Below are 21,749 nucleotides of genomic sequence, written 5' to 3' on the forward strand. Positions count from 1 at the left end.
TGTTTTACTTCCTACCTTTTTTTATCCCACTTTGCCTTATATCTCAATATGTCTACATCAACCTATCAATCAATCATAGCACTTACTATTTTGCTATAATTACTTCTTCTTTTCCTTAGATCCAGGTATCAGCTTTATCATCTATTAAATACAGGCACAGGCCAAGTTGGACCCCCACAGCCTCCCTCAAGGGTGGGTTCCTAAGTCAGGGAGGGTGAGGGACATATGCTGAGGAGCAGTTATTCTAAAAAGCTTTAACAATTTCTTTGTTGCCTGCACAGCCTGAGAGCCCCAGGATGACAGGACAGTATTTTACAGCTCTTTATATTCCTGACAGCTAGTGCAGTATTTGAACATGGAAGGCATCTGGCAAATGCATCCTGAATCCAAGTATGTATGAATGAGAAACCACCATGTTTAAGTATAATTATGGCATGTCCCTGGTCATTTCCAGACCATATCATTTGAGTTCATTTCACACAGTAGTTAATGACAGTCCTTAAATGTGGGGTTTTTTCATTATTTTATTCATACCTTCTTAAAGCATCTGAAGAAAACCTTGGATTTCTTGTTGCTTTCACATTTTCTCCAAACCTTTTTTGTTTGTTTGTTTGTTTTCTGAGACAGGGCCTTGCTCTGTCACCCAGGCTAAAGTGCAGTGGCTCAAGTGATCCTCCCAGCTCAGCCTCTTGAGTAGCTAGGACTACAGGTGCACAACACCATGCCCAGCTAACTTTTTAATTTTTTGTAAAGACAGGATCTCACTATGTTGCCCAGGCTGGTGTCAAACTCCTGGCCTAAAGTGATTCTCCTGCCTTGGCCTCCCAAAGTGCTGGAATAATAGGTGTGAGCCATCACTCCTGGCTTTTTGTTCATTTCATATAAACACTTAAGTACCTCTTATGTACAAAACAGGTAAAAGGATACAAAAATTATTAAGATACAGTTCCTCCACAAAAGAGCTGTCATGGTAATAGGGAGTTTTTTTTGTGTTTTGTTGTTATTGTTTTCAATTTAAACTATACTACAAGCCAAAATGATGTATATATTTGATCTAAAAGTGGTACATGAGCTGTGCAGTTATGAGTTAAAGAGTAATTAAGGCTAGAGGTCTACCTAGAAGTAGGATGGCTAGAAAGATAAGAGCAGGAGAAAGCCCAGAAAGTACACTGGGGCCAGACGACAAAGGGCCTTGAATACCACGGGAAGACATTTTCCTTCATCCCGCAGGCAGGGAAGACTCACTGAAGGTTCAGGAGTTACATATTCAATATATTTTTAGAAAGTGAATGGTGATAGCAGTGGGGATGGATTATAGAAGGTAAAGAAACAGAGATGAGTTAAGGTGAGAAAAGATGTCTTAAATTAGAGTGCTGAAAATAAACATGGGGAAAAGGGTTATATATCACAGAATATGGTGAAGATCTGACAGAGCTGACTGAACTGGCTGAGTGTGGGGAAGAGGTAAGTAAAAGAGAAGGCAGCTGGAACCAGGATTCTGAGGTTTCTAGCCTAGGTAAGGACGAAACAGGTGATCAGTGCATGGCGGTTACACATACTGAGATAAAGCACAGAAAAAAGGATGAGGCATTCTTTTCAGAAGGCAGAGGAGAAAATGGGTTTGGTTTGAGATATTATCAATTTAAGGCACCTGTGGAGATGTCTAATGGTAGCTGGCAATCTGGACGGACAGAGAAACTGTAAGCTGGAGGGCTGTGGGAGGGACTCACTGAGTATCTATGCAATGAAATATTAGGGAAAGGTCAAGGGCAGAGATTTGCCTTGACAGCCAGCACAGATATAAGCAATAGTTAAAATTCATTACGGAGGGAATTTTATTTGGGGACAAAAAAGTGCCAAGGTTTAGATGAGGAAGAAAAGCCAGTGAGTGAGGATGAATAGGGTACAGCTCAAAAGTAGAAAGGGGGCAGGTACAGTGGCTCACACCTGTAATCCTAGGACTTTGGGGGGCTGAGGTGGGAGGATCACTTGAGGTCAGGGGTTTGAGACCACCTTGGTCAACATGATGAAACCTCCATCTCTAATAAAAATACAAAAAAAAAAAAGCTGGATGTGGTGGTGGGTGCCTGTAATCCCAGCTACTCAGGAAGCTGAGGCAGGAGAATTGCTTGAACCCAGGAGGTGGAGGTTGTAGTGAACCAAGATTGTGCCACTGCAATCCAGCCTGGGTGACAGCGTGAGAGACTCCATCTCAAAAAAAAAAAAAAAAAAAAAAAAAAAAAGGAAGGATGGTCAACAGAGACAGCTACCAGATAAGCTAGGCAGGCAGATAGGAGGAAGAGCTGCCACCTGTGGTCAGTGGGAGTCACTGCACACAGGCCAGAGAGCAGTGTCAAGGAGGGGCACACAGGCCAGAGTTTAGTTGCTGAACAGTAAACAGGAGTGTAACTTCCTTCATTTTGTAATAAATCTGGCAATAAAGGGAAGAAGAGCAAACAGTATGGTGAGAAAAAAAACCATTATGAGAAGGCAGCAGAACTCAGATCTTTCTTGGTCCCGGGCCACATCCTGTCATCTCCTTAGTCACTCCTCTGTTAGCTGTAGGCTAATCACATCCATTGGCAGCCAACTAAGCAAGAATTTCCTAAAAGAAACGTCTTTAATACTCACACTATCAGGATTTTTCATATCTCTATATAGTGTATACAGTCAGCCTTCTGTATCCATGGGTTGTGCATTAATGGATTCAACCAACCACTGAAGATTTTCAGGAACAAGATGGATGGTCTGTACCGAACATGAACAAGCTTTTTTTTTGTTCTTGTCATTATTCCCTAAACAATACACTATAACAACTATTTACGTAGCATCTACGTTGTTTTACGTATTCTAAGTAAGCTACAGATGATTTAAAGTAAATAGGAGGATGTGCAAAGGTTATATACAAATACTATACCACTTTATACCAGGGACATAAGCATCCATGGATTTTGGTACCCATGGGGGTCCTGGAACCAATCCCCCATGGATTCAGAGGGGTGACTGTACAAAATACGTATTATTTATTTACAAGCAGCATACCTGTACCTCTGGTAGTATGAATATTAAATATTATTAGACTTCATTATTATGGGCCCTGGTTTATCTGTTCATTTCTAGCTGAAAGACAAGAGACCAACCACCTTCCATGAAGCTCAAGCAAGATCACTTCCTAAAACATACGACCTTACTCTAGGGATGGATTTTGCACTGTAATTTCTTGTCTCTCCTACTGCTCAACTCCAGCTTATGAAGGAGGTATTCACTAAGGATTTCCTGACTGACAAAATCAATGAGTAATTTGCCACTACTGTACCTCATCAGGTGACACAACTGACAGCAACAATAACAGCTACAACATGGATAAATCTTGAGGACATTATGCTAGGTGAAATGAGCCAGTCACAGAAGGGCAAATATTACATGATTCTCCTAGGTAACTAGAATAGTCAAATTCATAGAAGATGAACAGCAGTGACTGTTACACAAAAATGTGAAGGTAGGGCCAGTGTGGTGATGCACATCTGCAATCATCCCACCACTTTGGGAGGCTCAGGCAGGAGGACTGCTTGAGCTCAGGAGTTCAAGACCAGCCTGTGCAACACAGTGAAATCTCATGGTGAGAAAGAAAAGAAAAGAAGCCAGCCAGGTGTGGTGGTGCACACCTGTGGTCCTAGCTACTCAGGAGGCTGAGGTGGGAGAATCACTTGAGCCCAATAGTCGAGGGGCTAAAGTGAGGCATGATTACACCACTGTACTCCAGCCTGGGTAAGAGAGCAAGACCTTATCTTTAAAAAAAAAAAGGTAAAGTGAATATACTTAATGCCACTGAATTGCATATTTAAAGATGGCAAATTTTATGCTATGAATATTCACCACAATTTAAAAAAGGTCAAATTAAAATTAATTATCAGGTTAAAGGATAATTGGTATCTAGAGTCTTTAAACCAATGAGTATTATAAGCAGAACTGCAATTCTTCTAATTTTGTGAAGTATCATCTATAGTCACATTCTTAGAAAATATCTGACAAAATATGAAGCAGAATCTAACACGCTGAGAAACATGCCTCTGTTTCTCAGTGTGTTAGATTAGACTAACAATGGGTCAATTTTTTAGCAGACTTTGCACTCATGACAACACCTAAGCTTTAAGAGCCTCCATTTCTTACCAACAAAGCTGAGGTGAAGAATACTATTACTGTATTCCTGGAGTTACTACCTGACACATCTCAGGGATGGGATGATAAGAGGACAAAAACACAGGCTCCTAAACTGACTACCAGGGATAAATGACTCAGTAATTAACAAAAGGTGAACAATTTCTAAGAAATGAACTAAAATATTTCAGAGTGAACAGCAGTTTAAAAAGGAGAAAAGAACTGTGAGTACCTCTATTCTGCCTATCCCCAAATCACAGACCAACAGCCATTACACTTCTTCCTTCCCTATAACTTGTATAGAAAGTCTAATGCAGCAAAAAAGCTTCAGCGCTAGAAATACTCTTTAGCGGGGGCATGAGAAATGACTTCTATGAGGCAAAATGTCCAGAGGAAAGATGTCAATGGTGGTTTTCTCTTATTTTCCTATTGACTTTGAATTTGCCTCAAATAATCCTCCTTCTTGTACCTCAGAAAGCCCCCGCTCCCATTCTCTTGGCCTATGATCGTTTACTGCCCAAAACTATTCAGTGATACATGATATTATGATACTTGACTATAGAAGGCATTATGTGGTGCAATATAATATTACATCCTTATTCTTTTCAAAATACCTCCTTGGAAAATATGTTCAGCATCACCCTTCAGCAGGAAATTAAGAATCAAAACCACAATGAGGTATCACTCATACCCATTAAGGACAGCCACTATCAAAACAACCCCCAGAGAATAAATGTTGGTAAGCATATGGAGAAATGGGAAGTCTTGCACACTGGTGGTGGAATTGTAAAATGATGCAGGGGCTACAGGAGACACTATGGAGGTTCCTCAAAAATTTAAATACAGAATTACCACATATAAGCCAGTAATCTCACTTCTGGGTACACACCCAAAAGAACTGAAAACAGGATCTCAAAGGGATATTTGCATACCCAAGTTCACTGCAGCATTTTAATCATAATAGCCAAGATATAACAGCAATCTAAATGCACATCAATGGATAAATGAATAAAGAAAATGTGGTAGATAACACAACAGAGTATTATTCAGCCTTAAAAACAGAAGGAAATAAGGTCACATGCCACAACATGGATGAACCTTGAGGACATTAAGCCATGTGAAAGAAGCCCAATCACAAAAAGACAAATACTGCCTTGTTTTATTAATATAAGGTCTCCAAAGTAGTCAAACTAGCAGAACTAGAAAGTAGAATGGTGATTGTCAGGGGCTGGGGGAAACACAGTTGCTATTTACTGGGAACAGAGTTTCAGTCATGCAAGATGAAGTTCTGGAGATCTGTTGTACAACAATGTACACATAGTTAACAATATTGTAATTTACACCTACAAATTGGTAACAGTTTATTTTATGTGTTTATTTATTGCCCCCATGACCAATTCACCAACCAAAAAAAAGTCTCCTTGGAAGGATCAGTGAAAATAATTGCATGTGTAATCCATATCAGTCTGAAAATACTTAGTTTAAAAGTCCACAAAAATAGTCATATTTCCCTCTCCCTTCTTCTGCTAGTACAACAGATTTTAAAAAAATAGGACTATTCTTACTAATCTGTTAAAAAAAAAAAAAACCCGAAACAAACACCCATGAAAAATGTACTTTACTATATATAATCCAAGCTATTCAGGAGGCTGAGATGGGAGGATCACTTCAACCCACAAGCTTGAATCAAACCTGGGCAATATAGCAAGACTTCATCTAAAAAAAAAAAAGAAGAAAGAAAGAGAAAAATGTACTTCAAACCTAGGCTAACCAGTGAATGACAGTAATACACAGTGGTATTTGTGCTCTTAAATCTTTTATTTATTTCTATGTTTAAACTCTTCTCCCTACCACAGCACAAATATTTAATTCATTTCTCAAAAATTGGCATCATTCTTCAAACTAAAAGAATGAATGTAAACGTCAGCTCACAGAAATTTAAATGTATCTGGCAAATTCTTACATACAAGTTATTTCAAAACCAACATAGCTAATATCTGCATAGCACTAACACAAAATATGATTGTGCTTTCTATATTACATATGCTAGTCTAATACAATATGTCTATTTAAAACATTAGGGAAAATATTCCATGGTAATTAAATTTCCTAATAAAAAATCATAAAATACTTCTTTTCATAGGATTTCTTCTTTTTGTTTGTGGCACAATCTTGGCTCACTGAAACCGCTATTTCCCAGGTTCAAGTAATTCTCCTGCCTAGCCTCCTGAGTAGCTGGGATTACAGTTGTGTGTCACCATGCCTGGCTAATTTTTGTACTTTTAGTAGAGACGGGGTTTCACCATATTGGCCAGGCTGGTCTCGAACTCCTGACCTCAAATGATCCACCCACCTCAGCCTCCCAAAGTGCTGGGATTACAGGCATCAGCCACTGTGCCCAGTGAATAGATTTCAAAACATATTCTATTCAACCAGCTGTGAGGATTCTTCATCCTTACATAAACAAATAGGGATCCAGCTACGCTTATCAGAATCTAAGAGAGTCAATAGTTCACAACCAATTTTTTTTTATAAAGAAGTTAATGCACTTTCAGGAGGCAAACAAAATACTGTAAATAAATTTGTCATAAGAGAGGTTGTGAACAAGAATGGGAATGTTCTCACTCAATTACTAGAATACAAATGTCATGTTCTTAAATTTAGGGCAGTATTTTCTCCTGATACAAAACCATTATACAAGGCTGGATAAAGGCCAGGAATCAGAAAAATCCATCAAATATTTACTTTAAATAAACTAAAAACAAACATTGTACTCAAAACTACTGCAGGTGGCCAGGTACAGGGGCTCACGCCTGTAATCCCAGCACTTTGGGAGGCTGAAGCAGGCTGGTGGGCGGAACACCTGAGCTCAGGAGTTGGGAGACCAGCCTGGGCAACATGGCAAAACCCCGTCTCTACTAAAAATACAAAAATTACCTGGGTGTGGTGATGCATGCCTATAATCCCAGCTACTTGGGGGGCTGAGGCAGGAGAATCGTCCAGGAGGCAGAGGTTACAGTGAGCAGAGATTGCGCCATTGTACTCCAGCCTAGGAGACAGAGTGAGACCTCGTCCCCAAAAAAAGAACTGCTGCAGGTCCAAGAGTTAGGTAGATAATACAACCTCTGCCTCAAGAAACCTGTCATTCAATGGGGGAAGAAAAAGTGAAGTACCTAAAACACTAAACAAACACTAAACAGAGTAAGATCAGACCGTACAAGAAATGTCAAAGGAGATGAGTTCCTATTTGTTTAAAGATTAGAAAGTACTTTGTGAAAAAAGCAGTGTTTGAGACAGGCCTTCAAGAATGAACAGCAGAAATGTAATGGGAATAGATAGAAACAAGGAAAAGCAGTATTTTGGAGAGAGGAAAGAATATGAATAATCACACAAAAGCGAAAAAGCGCAAGTGTGTGTTGGCAACAATAAGGAGTCTAGAGTAATGGGCTTTGGGTATACATATTGATGAAATAAGCCACAAGAATACAGCAGTATGCCAAACTTGTCAGACCTGGGGTCCCGGTCAAGCCCCCAGGGAGGAGGAATGGCCCAAACAATGGCAGATACTATTTCTATGCCCTAGCAATCCAAGTGGCAGAAACAGGTACCATACTGATTCACCTCTTCAACCCTTTGACAAGTACAGGGGAGGGCTAAGCAGCCAGGAAACATGTGGGCGCTCTTCACTAAAGCTGGGGTCGGGTAGGAGAGAAGGTGAGGGCTGGCAGCTAGTGGGCTCAGCCCAAGGGCTCTTATCTACAAATGTGCCCACAGTGTCACAATATGACTCTGCATTAAGTCATTAGTGACAATGTCATAAGGGACAATAAACTAAGACATTATATTTAAAAATTTCTCTATCTTGGTGTTTGAACTCACACATGTGTACTCCTGAGTGCACATTCCTTCTTCCTCTGTCTCTGTCCAAGTCTTTCACCTCTGTCATTTCCCCCTCCTTCATTTCCTCCTGCTCCTTCTAAGTCTCTTAAATTATAAAAATAAATGAAAGCTTATTTATAAAACAGCATTTATTTTTTATAGATGAATGAGAAATTTTGTAGTTTTCTAGCATTTAACTTCATTTTTTCTTCTTGTTGTTTTATTAGTTATATACCTCTTCCCTCTCTAGATTTAGTAGAATTTCAAAAAATCCAAATATCTCTCATTCTGAGTATAGAGTGGTCTCTCATTTGATGTTACTCTCTCCGAATTCCAATATTGCTTAATGCACTGTGCTTACTATTCTCCTATCCAGGTCTGACCTGGCCTTTTCAGCCTAAAATCCAACTAAGTGCTTCCATACATCTTATTCTACAGTCTGACTTGGCACGTACTGTATGCCACTGAGCACTCCTACGCCTCACTCAGGCTCCTCTACTTCCAGTGTGAAGAGCCTCGCCTCATACCCAGCCCCCACTTTTTTACCTATTAAAATCTTACTTTTACAGCAACACTCAGTTCAAGGTTATTGTCCTCCTTGGACTCTGTGCCAGCTTCTTTAATAATCACATTTCTTTCCATTGTCCCCTACAGTTCCATAGCTAGTCGTTTAAAAGCTGATTTTCATGTACTTACTGATGGCTGGATTTCCTCAAGCAAACAATCATATGCCTTACATATAGTATTTACTCAATAAAAAATTTATTGAATAAATATTTAGTCCTAGATGAAGGCAATACATACAGTATTGATGTATAATTAGTGTCATATATCAATGACAGAATTTCTTTTCATACCAGTACGAGATGATCAAGAAAACAAGGGATGCCTACTTTTTATTAGTGTGAAAGCCAGCTTGGGTCTTAAAGTGAGAGCTCACATCATAAATAAATCTAAAGCATTAGAACACATTAAATTATTATTATTATTATTATTATTGAGATAGTTTAGCTCTTGTTGCCCAGGCTGGAGTGCAATGGCACAATCTTGGCTCACTGCAACCTCTGCCTTCCAGGTTCAAGCGATTCTCCTGGCTCAGCCTCCCAAGTAGCTGGGATTACAGGTATCCACCATCATACCCAGCTAATTTTGTATTTTTAGTAGAGATGAGGTTTCTCCATGTTGGTTGGTCAGGTTGGTCTCAAACTCCTGACCTCAGCTGATCTGCCCGACTCCCAAAGTGCCTCCCAAAGTGCTGGGATTACAGGTGTGAGCCATTGTGCCTGGCCAACACATTAAGTTATTTAAATCTACTTTATCTGAAAGCTGTCAAACAAAAATACTTCCATGTACTTAAGAACTAAAATAAGGGGATCCTAGGAGGAAATGAGAATAGAAATTCCATCCCTGCTCACTAATTTTAAGGATTTCATTAATATAAGCCATTCATCCACATGAAAATTTGAAAGAAAATTATATGTGGTTCAGTGGAAAAATAGTTATCTTCATTAAAAAGTGCAGTATCGGTGGGGCACTGTGGCTCATGCCTGTAATCTCAGCATTTTGGGAGGCCAAAGAGGGTGGATCACCTTGGCTTAGGAGTTTGAGACCAGCCTGGCCAACATGATGAAACCCCATCTCTACTAAAAACACAAAAATTAGACAGGCATGGTGGTGGGCACTGTAATCCCAGCTACTCGGGTATATGAGGCAGAAGAATCACTTGAACCTGGGAGGTGGAGGTTGCAGTGAACTGCACTCCAGCCTAGATGACAGAGCTTGACTCCACCTCAAAAAAAAAAAAAAAGTAAACAAATTGAAAATGAATAGTGCTACTCCAGTGAATGCATCAGTGATTAAAAAAAAAAGTGAAACAGCAGGATATAGCTCTGAGAGTAGGAGAATCTCTTGGGCTTAGGAGTTTGAGACCATCCTGAACCACATAGTGAGATCCTGTCTCTAAAATAAAATAAAATAAAAAAGTGAAATAGACTTTTTGCTAATATGATCAATGTTTCAGTGTTCTGGATAAAAGATCAAACCAGCCACAAGATTCCTTTAAATGAGAGCCTAATACAGAGCAAGGCCCTGACTCTCTTCAATTCTACGAGGAAGATGGAGAAGAAAAGTTTAAAGCTAGCAAAGGTGACATCATGAAGTTTAAGGAATGAATCCTTCTCCATAACATAAAAATATAAAGTGAAACAGCACGTACCAACGGAGAAGCTGTAGCAAGTTATCCACAAGATTTGGACTAAGATCATTAAGGAAGGTGGTTACATTAAAAAATAGATTTTCAGTATAGATAAAACCTTCTATTGGAAGGGGATATTGGAAGACGAAGCCATCTAGGACTTTCATAGTTAGAGGAGAGAAGTCAATGCCTCACTTCAAAGTTTGAAAGGGCAGACTGACTCTTCTGTTAAGGGACTCATGCAGCTGGTGACTTTAAGTTGAAGTAAATGTTCACTTCACATGCTGAAAATCCTAGGGCTCTTAAGAGTGATGCTAAATCTGCTCTGCCTGTGCTCTGAAATAAAAAAGCCTGAATGTCAGCACCTTTGTTTATAGTATGGTTTACTGAGTATTTTAAGCCCATTGTAGAGACATACTGAAAAGAAAAAGATTCCTTTCAAAATATTACTGCTCATTGACAATGGAGCCAGTCACCCAAGAGCTGTGATGAAGATGTACAAGACCAAAAATGTTTGTTTTCATGCCTGCTAACAGAACATCTATGCTGTAACCATGTTTCAAGGTGTACTTAAATACACTTTGTAAGAGTATAGCTGCCACAGACAGTGATTCTTCTAATAGATTTAGGCAAAGTACAAAGAAAAAGATTCTGGACTAGGCACAGTAACTCATGCCCATAATCCTAGCACTTTGGGAGACTGAGGCGTGTAGGTCACGAGGTCAGGAGTTTAAGACCAGCCTGGCCAAGATGGTGAAACCCCGTCTCTACTGAAAATATAAAAATTAGCCAGGTGTGGTGGCAGGCACCTGTAATCCCAGCTACTGGAGAGGCTGAGGCAGGGAGTTGCTTGAACCCAGGAGGTGGAGGCCAGTGAGTTGAGATTGTGCTACTGTACTCCAGCCTAAGCAACAGAGCAAGACTCCATCTCAAAAAAAAAAAGATTCTTGAAAGGAATCATCATTTTAGATGCCATGAAGAACATACATGATTCATGGGAGGAGGTAAAAATATCAACATTAATAGGAATATGGAAGCTGATTTCAACCCTCATGGATGACTTGGAGGGATTTCTGACTTCAGTGGAGGAAGTAACTCTAGATGGAGTGGAAGTAACTGGAATTAGATGTGAAGCCTGAGATGTGACTGAATTGCTGCAATCTCATGATTAAACTTGAAGAAACGAGGAGTTGCTTTTTTTGAATGAGCAAAGAAAATGGTTTCTTGAGATGGAATCAACTCCTGGTAAAGATGCTGTCAACACTGTTGAAATGACAACAAAGGATTTACAATATTCCATAAACTTAGTTGGTAAGACAGCAACAGGATTTGAGAGAACTGATTCCAATTTTGAAAGTTCTGTTGTGGGTACAATGCTGTCAGACAGCATTGCACGGTACAGAGAAATCTTTCATCAAAGTAAGAGTCCATCAGTGCAGCAAACTTTACTGTTATTTTAAGAAATCATTAAAAAAAAAAAAAAAGAAAGAAAGAAATCGTTATAGCCATGCCAACCTATAGCAACTCCTACCCTGATCAGTCAGCAGCCGTTAACATTGAGGCAAGACTGTCCACCAGCAAAGAGATTAGAACTTGTTCATGAGGCTCAGATGCTTGTTAGCACTTTTTAGTATTAAGGAATTTTAAAATTAAAATGTAATCATTGTTTTTTAAGAAGTAATACCATTGTACACTTAATAGACTATAGTATAGTAGAAGTATAACTTTTATACATCCTGGGAAACCGAAAAATTCATGTCACTTGCTTTATCTTATATTCATTTTACGGTGGTGGTCTGGAACTGAACCTGTAATATCTCTGAGGTATGCCTGTACTTATTATTCTTCTGTGGAATAAAAGCAGTATTAGCCTCCCCAGTTAGGTAAAATGGTTATCTGCTATCTGTTTCCATGACCACTGTTTCTAAGTTATAGAAGACAGAAGTTCTAAACATTTATGACTATCATACCAAATATAAAGAAATGTCCTACTTTAGTATCAGAACGCTGCAATGACGGTGCAGACTCCCGACCCAGACTACCCTATTCCTTCGCTTAACGGCTGTGTGACTTTGCCACATTATTTAACCACTCTGTGTCTCAGGTTCCCCACCTGCTAAGGGCGAAAACAATACACCTACCTATTCCATGGTTTGTTTTGAGTACTAAATAGGTTATGAAATCTGAGCACTTTAAAAACTGCCTGACACACAGTTAAGAACTATCTAGTCTTAGCTAGTATTAAAAATCCTCCAAGTATTTAGCTAACAGAAGAGCTAACTTAATTACTAAGTAACTAACTTAGTTAATAATGAAGGATTATGAATGTGGGCCAAAAAACCCCCACCGACATGTATGGAATTCTCTATTTTATGGCGTCAAACTCTTGTGTGTACTTGCTCTGTTTCTACAAAGTCCATTCCACAGTTAATGATCTTGGAGGGCTAGTATTTATGAAACACAGGTCTTATAAAGCACTATGTATAACAGAATGCTTATTAATTTAACTAGCTGGTAATTTCCCCTCCAAATTCCCATCCTTCAGGCCATTTAAAAATACCCTTTCTTCTCTCCTTTTATTTATAAAACATATGGGAAGTTGAGGAGTAGCTGATGAGAGTGCAGACTTGAGGAAAAGAGTCCTCCATGCCTGGCTGATACACCACAGCTTCTGACACTGGAGTGGGCTTCCATAGAGACGAGCCCAGCTTTCCTCATGGTGTATTCTTTAGTATGGCCTCTCATGCAACCCAGTTTAACTTCTCTAGAATAAATACGCAGGTTTATTAGATAATGGGCATGTTCTCCTGAGCTCCCAAATACATTTTATTCAGGCTGATAACTATGACTGAAATACAAATTAAGTTTGGATAATGGTGTAAAGATGGTAGTAGGATTTTATTTATGCTGACTGGTCGGGGAAGCAGTTGGGGGTGGGGGAAGACACAGAATTTGAGAGGAAGGCTTTGGCTTGACTTACGTGTTGCTCTTACTGGCTGTCAGATGCTGAGAAAAATCAAACTGGCCCAAACAGAGCTGCTGATGAAGTGATACACATGGGCTGCACAGATTTTCTGTCATCAGAAAATTTTTTACTTGCTACAAATAACCCTGTAGGGAGAATATTAATAACCATCCCTCTAACTTTTTCTTTCATTCCACATCTGAAGGAAGAGGTCATAGACAGAATAGACGAAGAACAAACGGCACCTTTCTGCTTAAGTGGGAATGAAAACTAACTACTGAACATCTACTATGACAGGTATTTACTGAATTGACATAGCTCATAATTTCTTCAACAGTTACGCAACCTAGTGTTGTTAGCACTAAACTCTGTATGAGGCAACTGAGTCTCAGAGAGAAGATAATTTGCCCAGGTTCAAAAAGCTCCTAAGAGGCACCAGGATTCGTACCTGTCTCCTGTCCGATTCAATTCTGCTCTTTTTAAAACACAATTCATTAAACAAAGGCAATTCTTAAAATGTCAGACTAGTTGAAAACTTAAAAGTACATTTATGCTTTTCATTTGGTATTTAAGTTTGACTTCCCTTTACAAAACACATTGCTTTTCAAATTAGCAGGAACATTATTAGAAGAATAAGACGCGACAGGGTGTTTATTGCTGCTTCTTGGGTGGTTGTGGTATGCAGCCTTATGATTAAAACTACAGTTAAGGTATGGCACAGTCCCAGCGTGACACATCTGAACATGTTTTATGGTTTGAAGGGGGAATTACCAAGGTTTTGCAAACTTTAAAAACTTGTGCAAGACGTTCATTGTGGTTTATATATAATTGTTTTGAAATGTAGAAGTACTACCTAAACATGCAGTGTTCTCAAAACGGAATCATTCATAATCCTTAGAAACCTAAAACAAGAAGCTTAATGATTTCTTTCCTGAAGTGTTATCAGCAACTAGAAACACAGACACTTCAAGGCATTGGTTAATAAGTTTAACCAATCATTTCTCCTAAGAGTTCTAGGAATATTATTTTATCCCTTTGCTGACACCAAAATATGAAGACACAAAATTGAGGTTTAAAATGAGCTTCTGATTACTAGAGAACCCCAGAAAAGAAAGACAAGTGATGAAGGGGACTGAAACAGATACTGGAAGAATAAAGCCATTGAATGTTAAATGTTATGGAAAAATAACATTTTCCAAAAAAATATGAAAAAAGGAAATAAAGACTGATTCGCAGAGTGCGCTGGTGTTAGAAACTGTGCTGTGAATGCTATATGTATATATTGATGTTCTTAGAAGACAGAACCATACCTGTAAACTGTTTTATACAGAATTTAGCTCAATAGTATATGTATGAAAATGGAAAATTCTAAGATAATATGTTCATAGGTAGCTAGGATTTTGTGATAGGAGCAGACAGTTGCAGGCTCATGTATTTATAAAGACAGACATATTATTTTTATAAAATGTCTCTTTTTTTGAATATTATATAAAAGGCAGATTTAAACATTTGAACTCTAAGAGGTATGATACACTCAAATACAGATTACAGGCCAGGCAGAGTGGCTCATGCCTGTAATGCCAGCCCTTTGGGAGGCCAAGGCGGGAGGGTCACTTGAGGTCCGGAGTTCAAGACCAGCCTGGCAAACATGGTGAAACCCTGTTTCTACTAAATACTAAAAAATTAGCAGGGCATGGTGGCAGGCACCTGTAATCCCAGCTACTTGGGGGGCTGAGGCAGGAGAATCACTTGAACCCAGGAGGCAGAGGTTGCAGTGAGCTAAGATCGCACCACTGCATTCCAGCCTGGGCAACTGAGTAAGACTCTATCTCAAAAAAACAAAAACAAAAACCCAAAAACAACAACAAAAAACAAACAGATTACAAAAGATAATAATCTCCCCAGCCTGAAGAAAAGCAGTATGCAGCTACTTCAAGAGTATTCATTGGCCCTGGGCACCAAGACATTGTTCATACATGCCGAATAAAGATTTGTTTTTGTCATCACAAAGTCTAATGTGTTCCTGAAAACATTATTTTCTTAATACTTTTCTGTAGGCAAAAATATCAAAGAAGAGAATCATAAAATCTTCTCAGAAAAAAAGAAAACCACAGGAAGAAAGTTGTCATGTTCTGTGTTTCAAGTTCACAGAAGAATTTCTTACTGGAGGTTAGAGCCTTTCAAATCTCGTCATTCAGGATATGAATTCTAATCTAGTGGCGTGGCCAGTTGAGGCTCAGGCTAATCAAACATGCTGGCTAACTGAAATAGGAGGTGCTTCACTTCCTCACTTCTGGTTTACATCTCATACTGGCTCCTACTTGCAACTTTTGACAGTCAGTTGCTGTGTAAGCCATGAAAATGCCACGGTGTGGGGAGGACAATCAGTGGGCACCTAATTGAGTTTACTACACAAAAAGTTCCATCATCCTGACTCACCTCAGTCTCCTCTGTCTTTAGGGAATGGTGGAATTTTATACAAAGCCTATTTATAAACCACTGCAAGTGATACTTGCATTCATCTTACACTGTGACATCATTTCCTCATCAATAATTTAAGCATAAGAAATTGATTAAAGGGACTCTGAAGGGACTTCTCACAGAGGGAAAAACAGAAACCAATTCAGCTCTTCAAAATACTAATTCAGTCCTCTTACCTTGTTCTTTGATCTGACGAATTTGCTTCACAGTTTCTTTTAAGATTGCACATTTGTCAGGTTTGAAGTTAAAGTTGTCTATATCATTAAAATTTGCAAAAATCAGCTCTGCAAGTTCTTCTATGTATTTATTTTCCTGTTCACGATTACGTTTTTCAGTGTTCCTTTTGGGGCTAAAAAGAAGAAACACATTTTTATGATGTATTTGAAAGACTGCTATTATTAAAAAAAAAAAATGACCATGTTAAACCAGTTTAATACTAAGACAGGAAACAAAAGTTACCTATATAAACACAGAAATACTTTGTGGGGGAAAAAGCACAATTTTCCAAAAGCATTCCATGTTTTTTAGAAAATCAACCTAAGCCCAGTTTGTAATGAAACAATCTGTTCAGTGTGCTTGGCATCCCCCACTGGACTGTCAACTCCATGGTGGCCAGGACTGTGCCCACCACTGTGCTTATTAGTGCAGTGCTTGACACAAGTGGGCATTTAATTAACAGACAAATAAAAGAATGTTTCAAAAAGGTAAAGGAGGTTACATTTAAAATTTTATTTAGGATTAGTGAAAGATGAGAAGTTTACCCAGTCACAAAAATTTCAGTAATTTTTGGTACAACATAAAAAATAATAAAACCAGATCTGTATAATTTTATAGGCTTCTTCAGAATGTTAGTAAGCAAACCAAACAGCCTTTTTAAATAATACAAAAAGTCACAATACAGTTAAAAACAAAAGCGAAACTGACCCAGGAAATTTGTTAACTGTCCAAGCTGAATGACATGCAAAATATAAACAAACAGTCTAATTTCAACTAAAGTTTAAAAAGTTACTAGAATGAAAAAATATCAGAAGAGGTAAAAATGTACTCACTTGAATTTGACAAAATAGTAAACTCAAAAGTTCCTTTTCATACTAACAGCATACAATTTATTTTCTCAGGTGCAAAGAGGGGCCGGGCCCATTAAATGACATTCAAAACACTACAATAAGGAAGAGCAAGTTGTTTCATGTAGCAGCTTTCTGTATTTATATAAAGCTGCTACACGAAGCAACTTGCTCTTCTTATTTGTATATATACTAATTTAAAATTTGTATAAAATACTAACTTAAAATTATTTGTATATAGTATATAATACTAATTTAAAATTATTTGTATATTCAAAAATTTGTATATACTAATTTAAAATTATTTGTATATAATACTAATTTAAAAATTTTTGAATTCGGGCTAGGCACGGTGGCTCACGCCTGTAATCCCAGCACTCTGGGAGGCCGAGGTGGGTGGATCACGAGGTCAAGAGATCGAAACCATTCTGGTCAACATGGTGAAACCCCGTCTCTACTAAAAATGCCAAAAAAAATTAGCTGGGCATGGTGGCACATGCCTGTAATCCCAGCTATTCAGGAGGCTGAGGCAGGAGAATTGCCTGAACCCAGGAAGCGGAGGTTGCGGTGAGCCGAGATTGCGTCATTGCACTCCAGCCTGGGTAACGAGCGAAACTCCGTCTCAAAAAAAAGAAAAGAAAAAATTTTGAATTCACAATAGACTTTCATATATTCAACTCTAAATATGTTTGATTTTCATAAAGCAATACCTAATATACAATACAAATGTCTCTATTTTATAGTGTTTACACAATTTGTCCAAGATCACCCCACGAATTACTGGCAGAGTAATTCAGAATTTGGTTTTACTCTAAGTCTCATTTTTGCCCCTAGCTTCCGTTTGTATAGGAAAATTGAGAGAGTGGCTGGAATGTTTAGAATAGCCCAGTTCCCATTCTGGCCCCCTCCATTACCCTCCACCCATGCCTTCCCACCCTCAACAAGGTAACAAATAAATAACAAATAGGTGAGAAAGGGGAGCTGTGTTAGAAAGACCCCTGAGCATCCCAGAGGGAGGGCTCAGAGACCTGCCACCACAGTCCACAGCTGCAACAGTTCCCATTTTCTCCCACTGCCTCCCCAGGTAGGGCTCCTGACTATTAAAGGCAGTCTGACAGACAGAAGTTTGTGGTTTACCAGGAAGTACTAGGGAACCTAGAGAAGCTGGGGGCTGGGATGTGGAGAGTGGAGATTTAATGGGCTTGATGTTTTGCTTGGCAACTAGAAGGGGAAAGGGAATATAAAATATTGGTGTTTTGCCCATTCTCCTCTGCTCTGCCTCTCTTGATGACTTTTCCTAGCCCTCTTCCCTACTATTTCATGTCTGATATTTTTACTGTTCATTAGGTAGAAGGTGTGGTTTTTAATTCTTAAAGTTATTTATATGATTTAAAACACTGAAAAAGTGAAAATACTCTCTTCTACTTTTGTTCCCTATTTGCCTAGTTCTCATCCACCAAAACAGGTAGCAACAATTACTGCTTACTGATTATCCTAAAACAATAGATTCTTTTTTTCTTCCTTATTTATATAAATGGTAGTATTCCATACACATTTTCTAAACCTTGTTTTTTGTCTGTAACAATATTAAGAGATTTTTTCATATTAACCCATAAAGAATGTCCTCATTCTTTACCCAGCTGCATTATGTTCCAGGTTATAGATGTACCACAGCTGTTTAACAGACATTTAGGTTTTTCTGAATCTTTTGCAATTTGAGTAACCTCATATACACATCATTTTGCATGTGTGAAAGTAATAGGAAAATTCCTAGAAGTGGAACAGCTAGTTCAAACAGGATATGCATTTATAATTTTGATACAGCCAAATTACCCTACATGGGCGTAATAACAATTCACACTTCCACCCATAATATGAGAGATTAAATTTGCTTTAAAATTCTTTGTTTTATTCACTAAAGAGCCACAATCTTTGTTCTCAACTAAGAAGCACCTGGGTTTAACATTTTGTCATTAAAAAATAATACAACAAAAAATAAAACCCATTATAAAATTAACGGCAAATCTTTTTACTAGAGGATCTTCTTGTTATAACATTGTGTAGATCTAACAGAAAAGAAAGTGTGAAAAACTCAAGATTATTAAATTGATTCTAAGAGTCAAATACACAAAAGATATCACAAGTATCCAGCTCTTGTAAAGAATATAATCTGTAACTGATTCACATATACAAAATGTAAGCAAGTACATATTCAAAGATTTAATTAAGGAGAAAAATCAACACAATGTTTGAATCAGGAGTAAAATCAATGCTAAAATAACAAAAAAGCACTCATGTGGCTTTCATAGACAATACTGATTCCTTTTCTCAGCAAGAATCTAACCTGGGTCCAAGTTGGTCAGGACATTCCTTTCGCTTTCTTGTCTCTGCCCTGGACGGGTCAGAGGTATTTTCTCCCATCCCACTCATCTTGAACACATATCAGCAACTAAAACAGAAAAGAGAAGAGAAAAAAAAAAAATGAAAAGAGCTGATGACGAAGTGCCTGATCATTTTACCAACAAAAGAACTTTGACTCCAATCAGAAATTTGACACCAGTAATTAACACATTGTTTTATGTGCATACATAATTTCTAATTTAAAAGCCTTCTCTTTTAAAAAATCTTTTTAAGATTGAGCAAATGTAAAGATTAACATTTAAGAAACAAACAAGCCTACCTCATTAGGCCCAAACTCTTTAACAGGAGTTTTATTTCCACAGCACCATGAATTACAATCTACCAGCTCTGGGTTTGGGCTGCAAGCCTCCAGTTTCAAGAGTGATCTTGCACCATCTAGAGGCTACAGGTGTTGTAAGGGGCTCCTCCCAGTCTCTGTTTTGGGTTGGCCAATGTGAAGTCTGTGCTGCCATAGCTCACCCATGACAGACAGCCCAGGGAAAAGCCAGTGCCAGGACACAAAACTGAAGGTTTTCAAATTTAACTAGGTAGATCTGACATCCCAATATCCTCGAGTTCCTGCACAAGGCCTCTTAACCAATGTCCCCTAGTGTGGGGGGGGATCTTCCTGGCCCCTCGGGAAGCTCCTGTGCGGGGCTCTCCAGCAGCAGCTGCCTGGCTGCTCCTCCCTTGGTGCCCTCTCTCCGGAGCAGCTCCCCTCCCTGCACACAGCATGGTCACTTCCTCTCTCACATCCTGCCGCCCCCAAACTTTCCTTCCCTCAGCTGGTTCTGGCTGCTGTAGCCAAAGGTCTTAAGATATGCCCCCGAAGTCAAGGGAACTTTATTGACATCAAGTGGGAAGGACCATGATCTGCTCCTGCTTGCTGAATTTCTCAGTAATTAAAAAAAATATATATATATAAAATATAAGAAAATAGTGTGCTCATCATTGCTAGCACAATCAAAATACTATTTTGGTAAGAACAAGCCAGTGACAGAGGGTTAAGTACTCAAAGAGCTCAACAAAGAGACTTACAAAGATTGTGAGGAAACCATAAAAGACTGCTACCCAAGGTGTTCAATAACTGCTTACCAAAAGAAAAAACAACCAGCCCAGCCAGAGAAGTGGAAGTCAGCATTTAAAGGCTTTCCTAGAGCTCCTATTCTATGCTACTTCCCCTTCCTTCTGGCTCCCAGGTTTCTAAATTGCCTCTAACCTCCTTTACTTTTTGTAGTGGCTTTTTTTTCCTTTCTAGATAGGAAAAAAATAATAATCAAAGGAAAGACCAAGTGCGTATAAGACAGAGAACTTAAGGACGATGACAGAAGACAAGAGCAAGGACAAAGAGCTAGGAGGGCTGAGGAATGTAACCCGTACCAGTCAAACCGCCAGCTGCTTCTTCCCTGTAATCCGGGCTGCTCAGTCTCAGCTATATTACAATCACTTCTTTTGGCCACTATTCTGATTCAATAGTGCAGTGGAGTTAAAAAAACTTTTTTTCTTTTAAGTAAGCATAAGTATGCAGAATGAAGAAATATTGTATCCGTTCAGGGAGGCTGCACCAATGGCACACATTTGCTTCAAGAGGTGATAAGGAAGGGTACAATTCTGAAAGCTGATACCCGAGCTTCTTGCTGGTTGGAGCAATGTAACCAAGTCCCAGTGTCCCACACTGTGGTCACAATTTTAGCCTGATAATAAGTATAATCTGTATTTAGTTGCTATGAGAGAGGCAGACTATGAGAGGCAAGATAGCAGAGAGGTTAAGGTCCAGTATTCATGTCCAAGCTTCGCCACTTTTAGCTATGTCAACTTAAGAATCTGCTTTACCCCTTGTGCTTTAATTACCTCTTATGAAATGGGGATAATCATTAGCATCTATAGCACAGAGCTGCTGAGTGGATTAGCCAATGACAGAACTGGGATTTGTACACAGGGTTACACAACTTCTACTCTTCACTGAAATGGTACAGCTAAGCGCCCCCTCACCAAATAAACTGTTCTTCCTCTAATCCCACAGCCATGGTCAGGTGGGAGAAGCAGTAAGGCCTGGACTGCATGGACTTCCATGCTGGACTCTTTCTCCACCATCTAAACATGCATTCATTCACTCATTCAACAAAGAAATGCCTGCCATTATAAATAAAGCTTGCGCTGTGAGGAGTATAAGGAGAAAACATGAAGAAGGGAGATCCATTTATATATATTGGAAATACTCCAATAAGTACAGATAGGTATTATGATGACTGTATCTACTCCTCTGTACTTTGATGTCCAAGAGAGGAGAATACTTTGCGGGCTGCGATGGAGGAGGTACTGGGCCAGGCCTTGAGGACAGGGTATGATTGTAAATGGTGGGGAGGGGAGGCACAGCTTTGGAGGAGGTATAAACGGACAGGGGCTGAATCAAAAACCTGAGGGTGGGTGTGGTGGCTCACACCTGTAATCCCTGTACTTTGGGAAGTCAAGGCAGGAGGCTCACTTGAGGCCAGGAGTTGGAGACTAGCCAACATAGCAAGATCTCATCTCTATAACAAAACAAAGCCTTACATTCCAGAACCCTTCTCAGATGATGCCTTACAGATAGTCACTTTCAGTACTTCTC

General features: G+C 39.0%; 1 protein-coding gene across 28 annotated transcripts in view; it reads right to left on the reverse strand.

Moving 5' to 3' along the window:
- Positions 1–21,749, reverse strand: part of NCOA2 (nuclear receptor coactivator 2) — a 368,943-nt gene that overhangs the window by 85,572 nt on the left and 261,622 nt on the right. For 22 of the 28 annotated variants that reach the window (XM_078352611.1, XM_035276632.3, XM_078352609.1 and 19 more), the window contains 2 exons: positions 19,086–19,190; positions 15,854–16,026 (listed from right to left, as the gene is read on the reverse strand). In XM_078352611.1, coding sequence (XP_078208737.1) covers positions 15,854–16,026; positions 19,086–19,171 — 259 coding nt within the window. In that variant the 5' untranslated portion in view covers positions 19,172–19,190. Of the gene's footprint in view, positions 1–15,853; positions 16,027–19,085; positions 19,191–19,421; positions 19,525–20,521; positions 20,624–21,749 lie in introns of those variants that run through there. The other 6 variants (XM_008982758.5, XM_078352614.1, XM_035276638.3 and 3 more) reach the window with 3 other exon arrangements.

The sequence above is a fragment of the Callithrix jacchus genome, chromosome 16 (assembly GCF_049354715.1).
Source record: "Callithrix jacchus isolate 240 chromosome 16, calJac240_pri, whole genome shotgun sequence".
Taxonomy (NCBI): domain Eukaryota; kingdom Metazoa; phylum Chordata; class Mammalia; order Primates; family Cebidae; genus Callithrix; species Callithrix jacchus.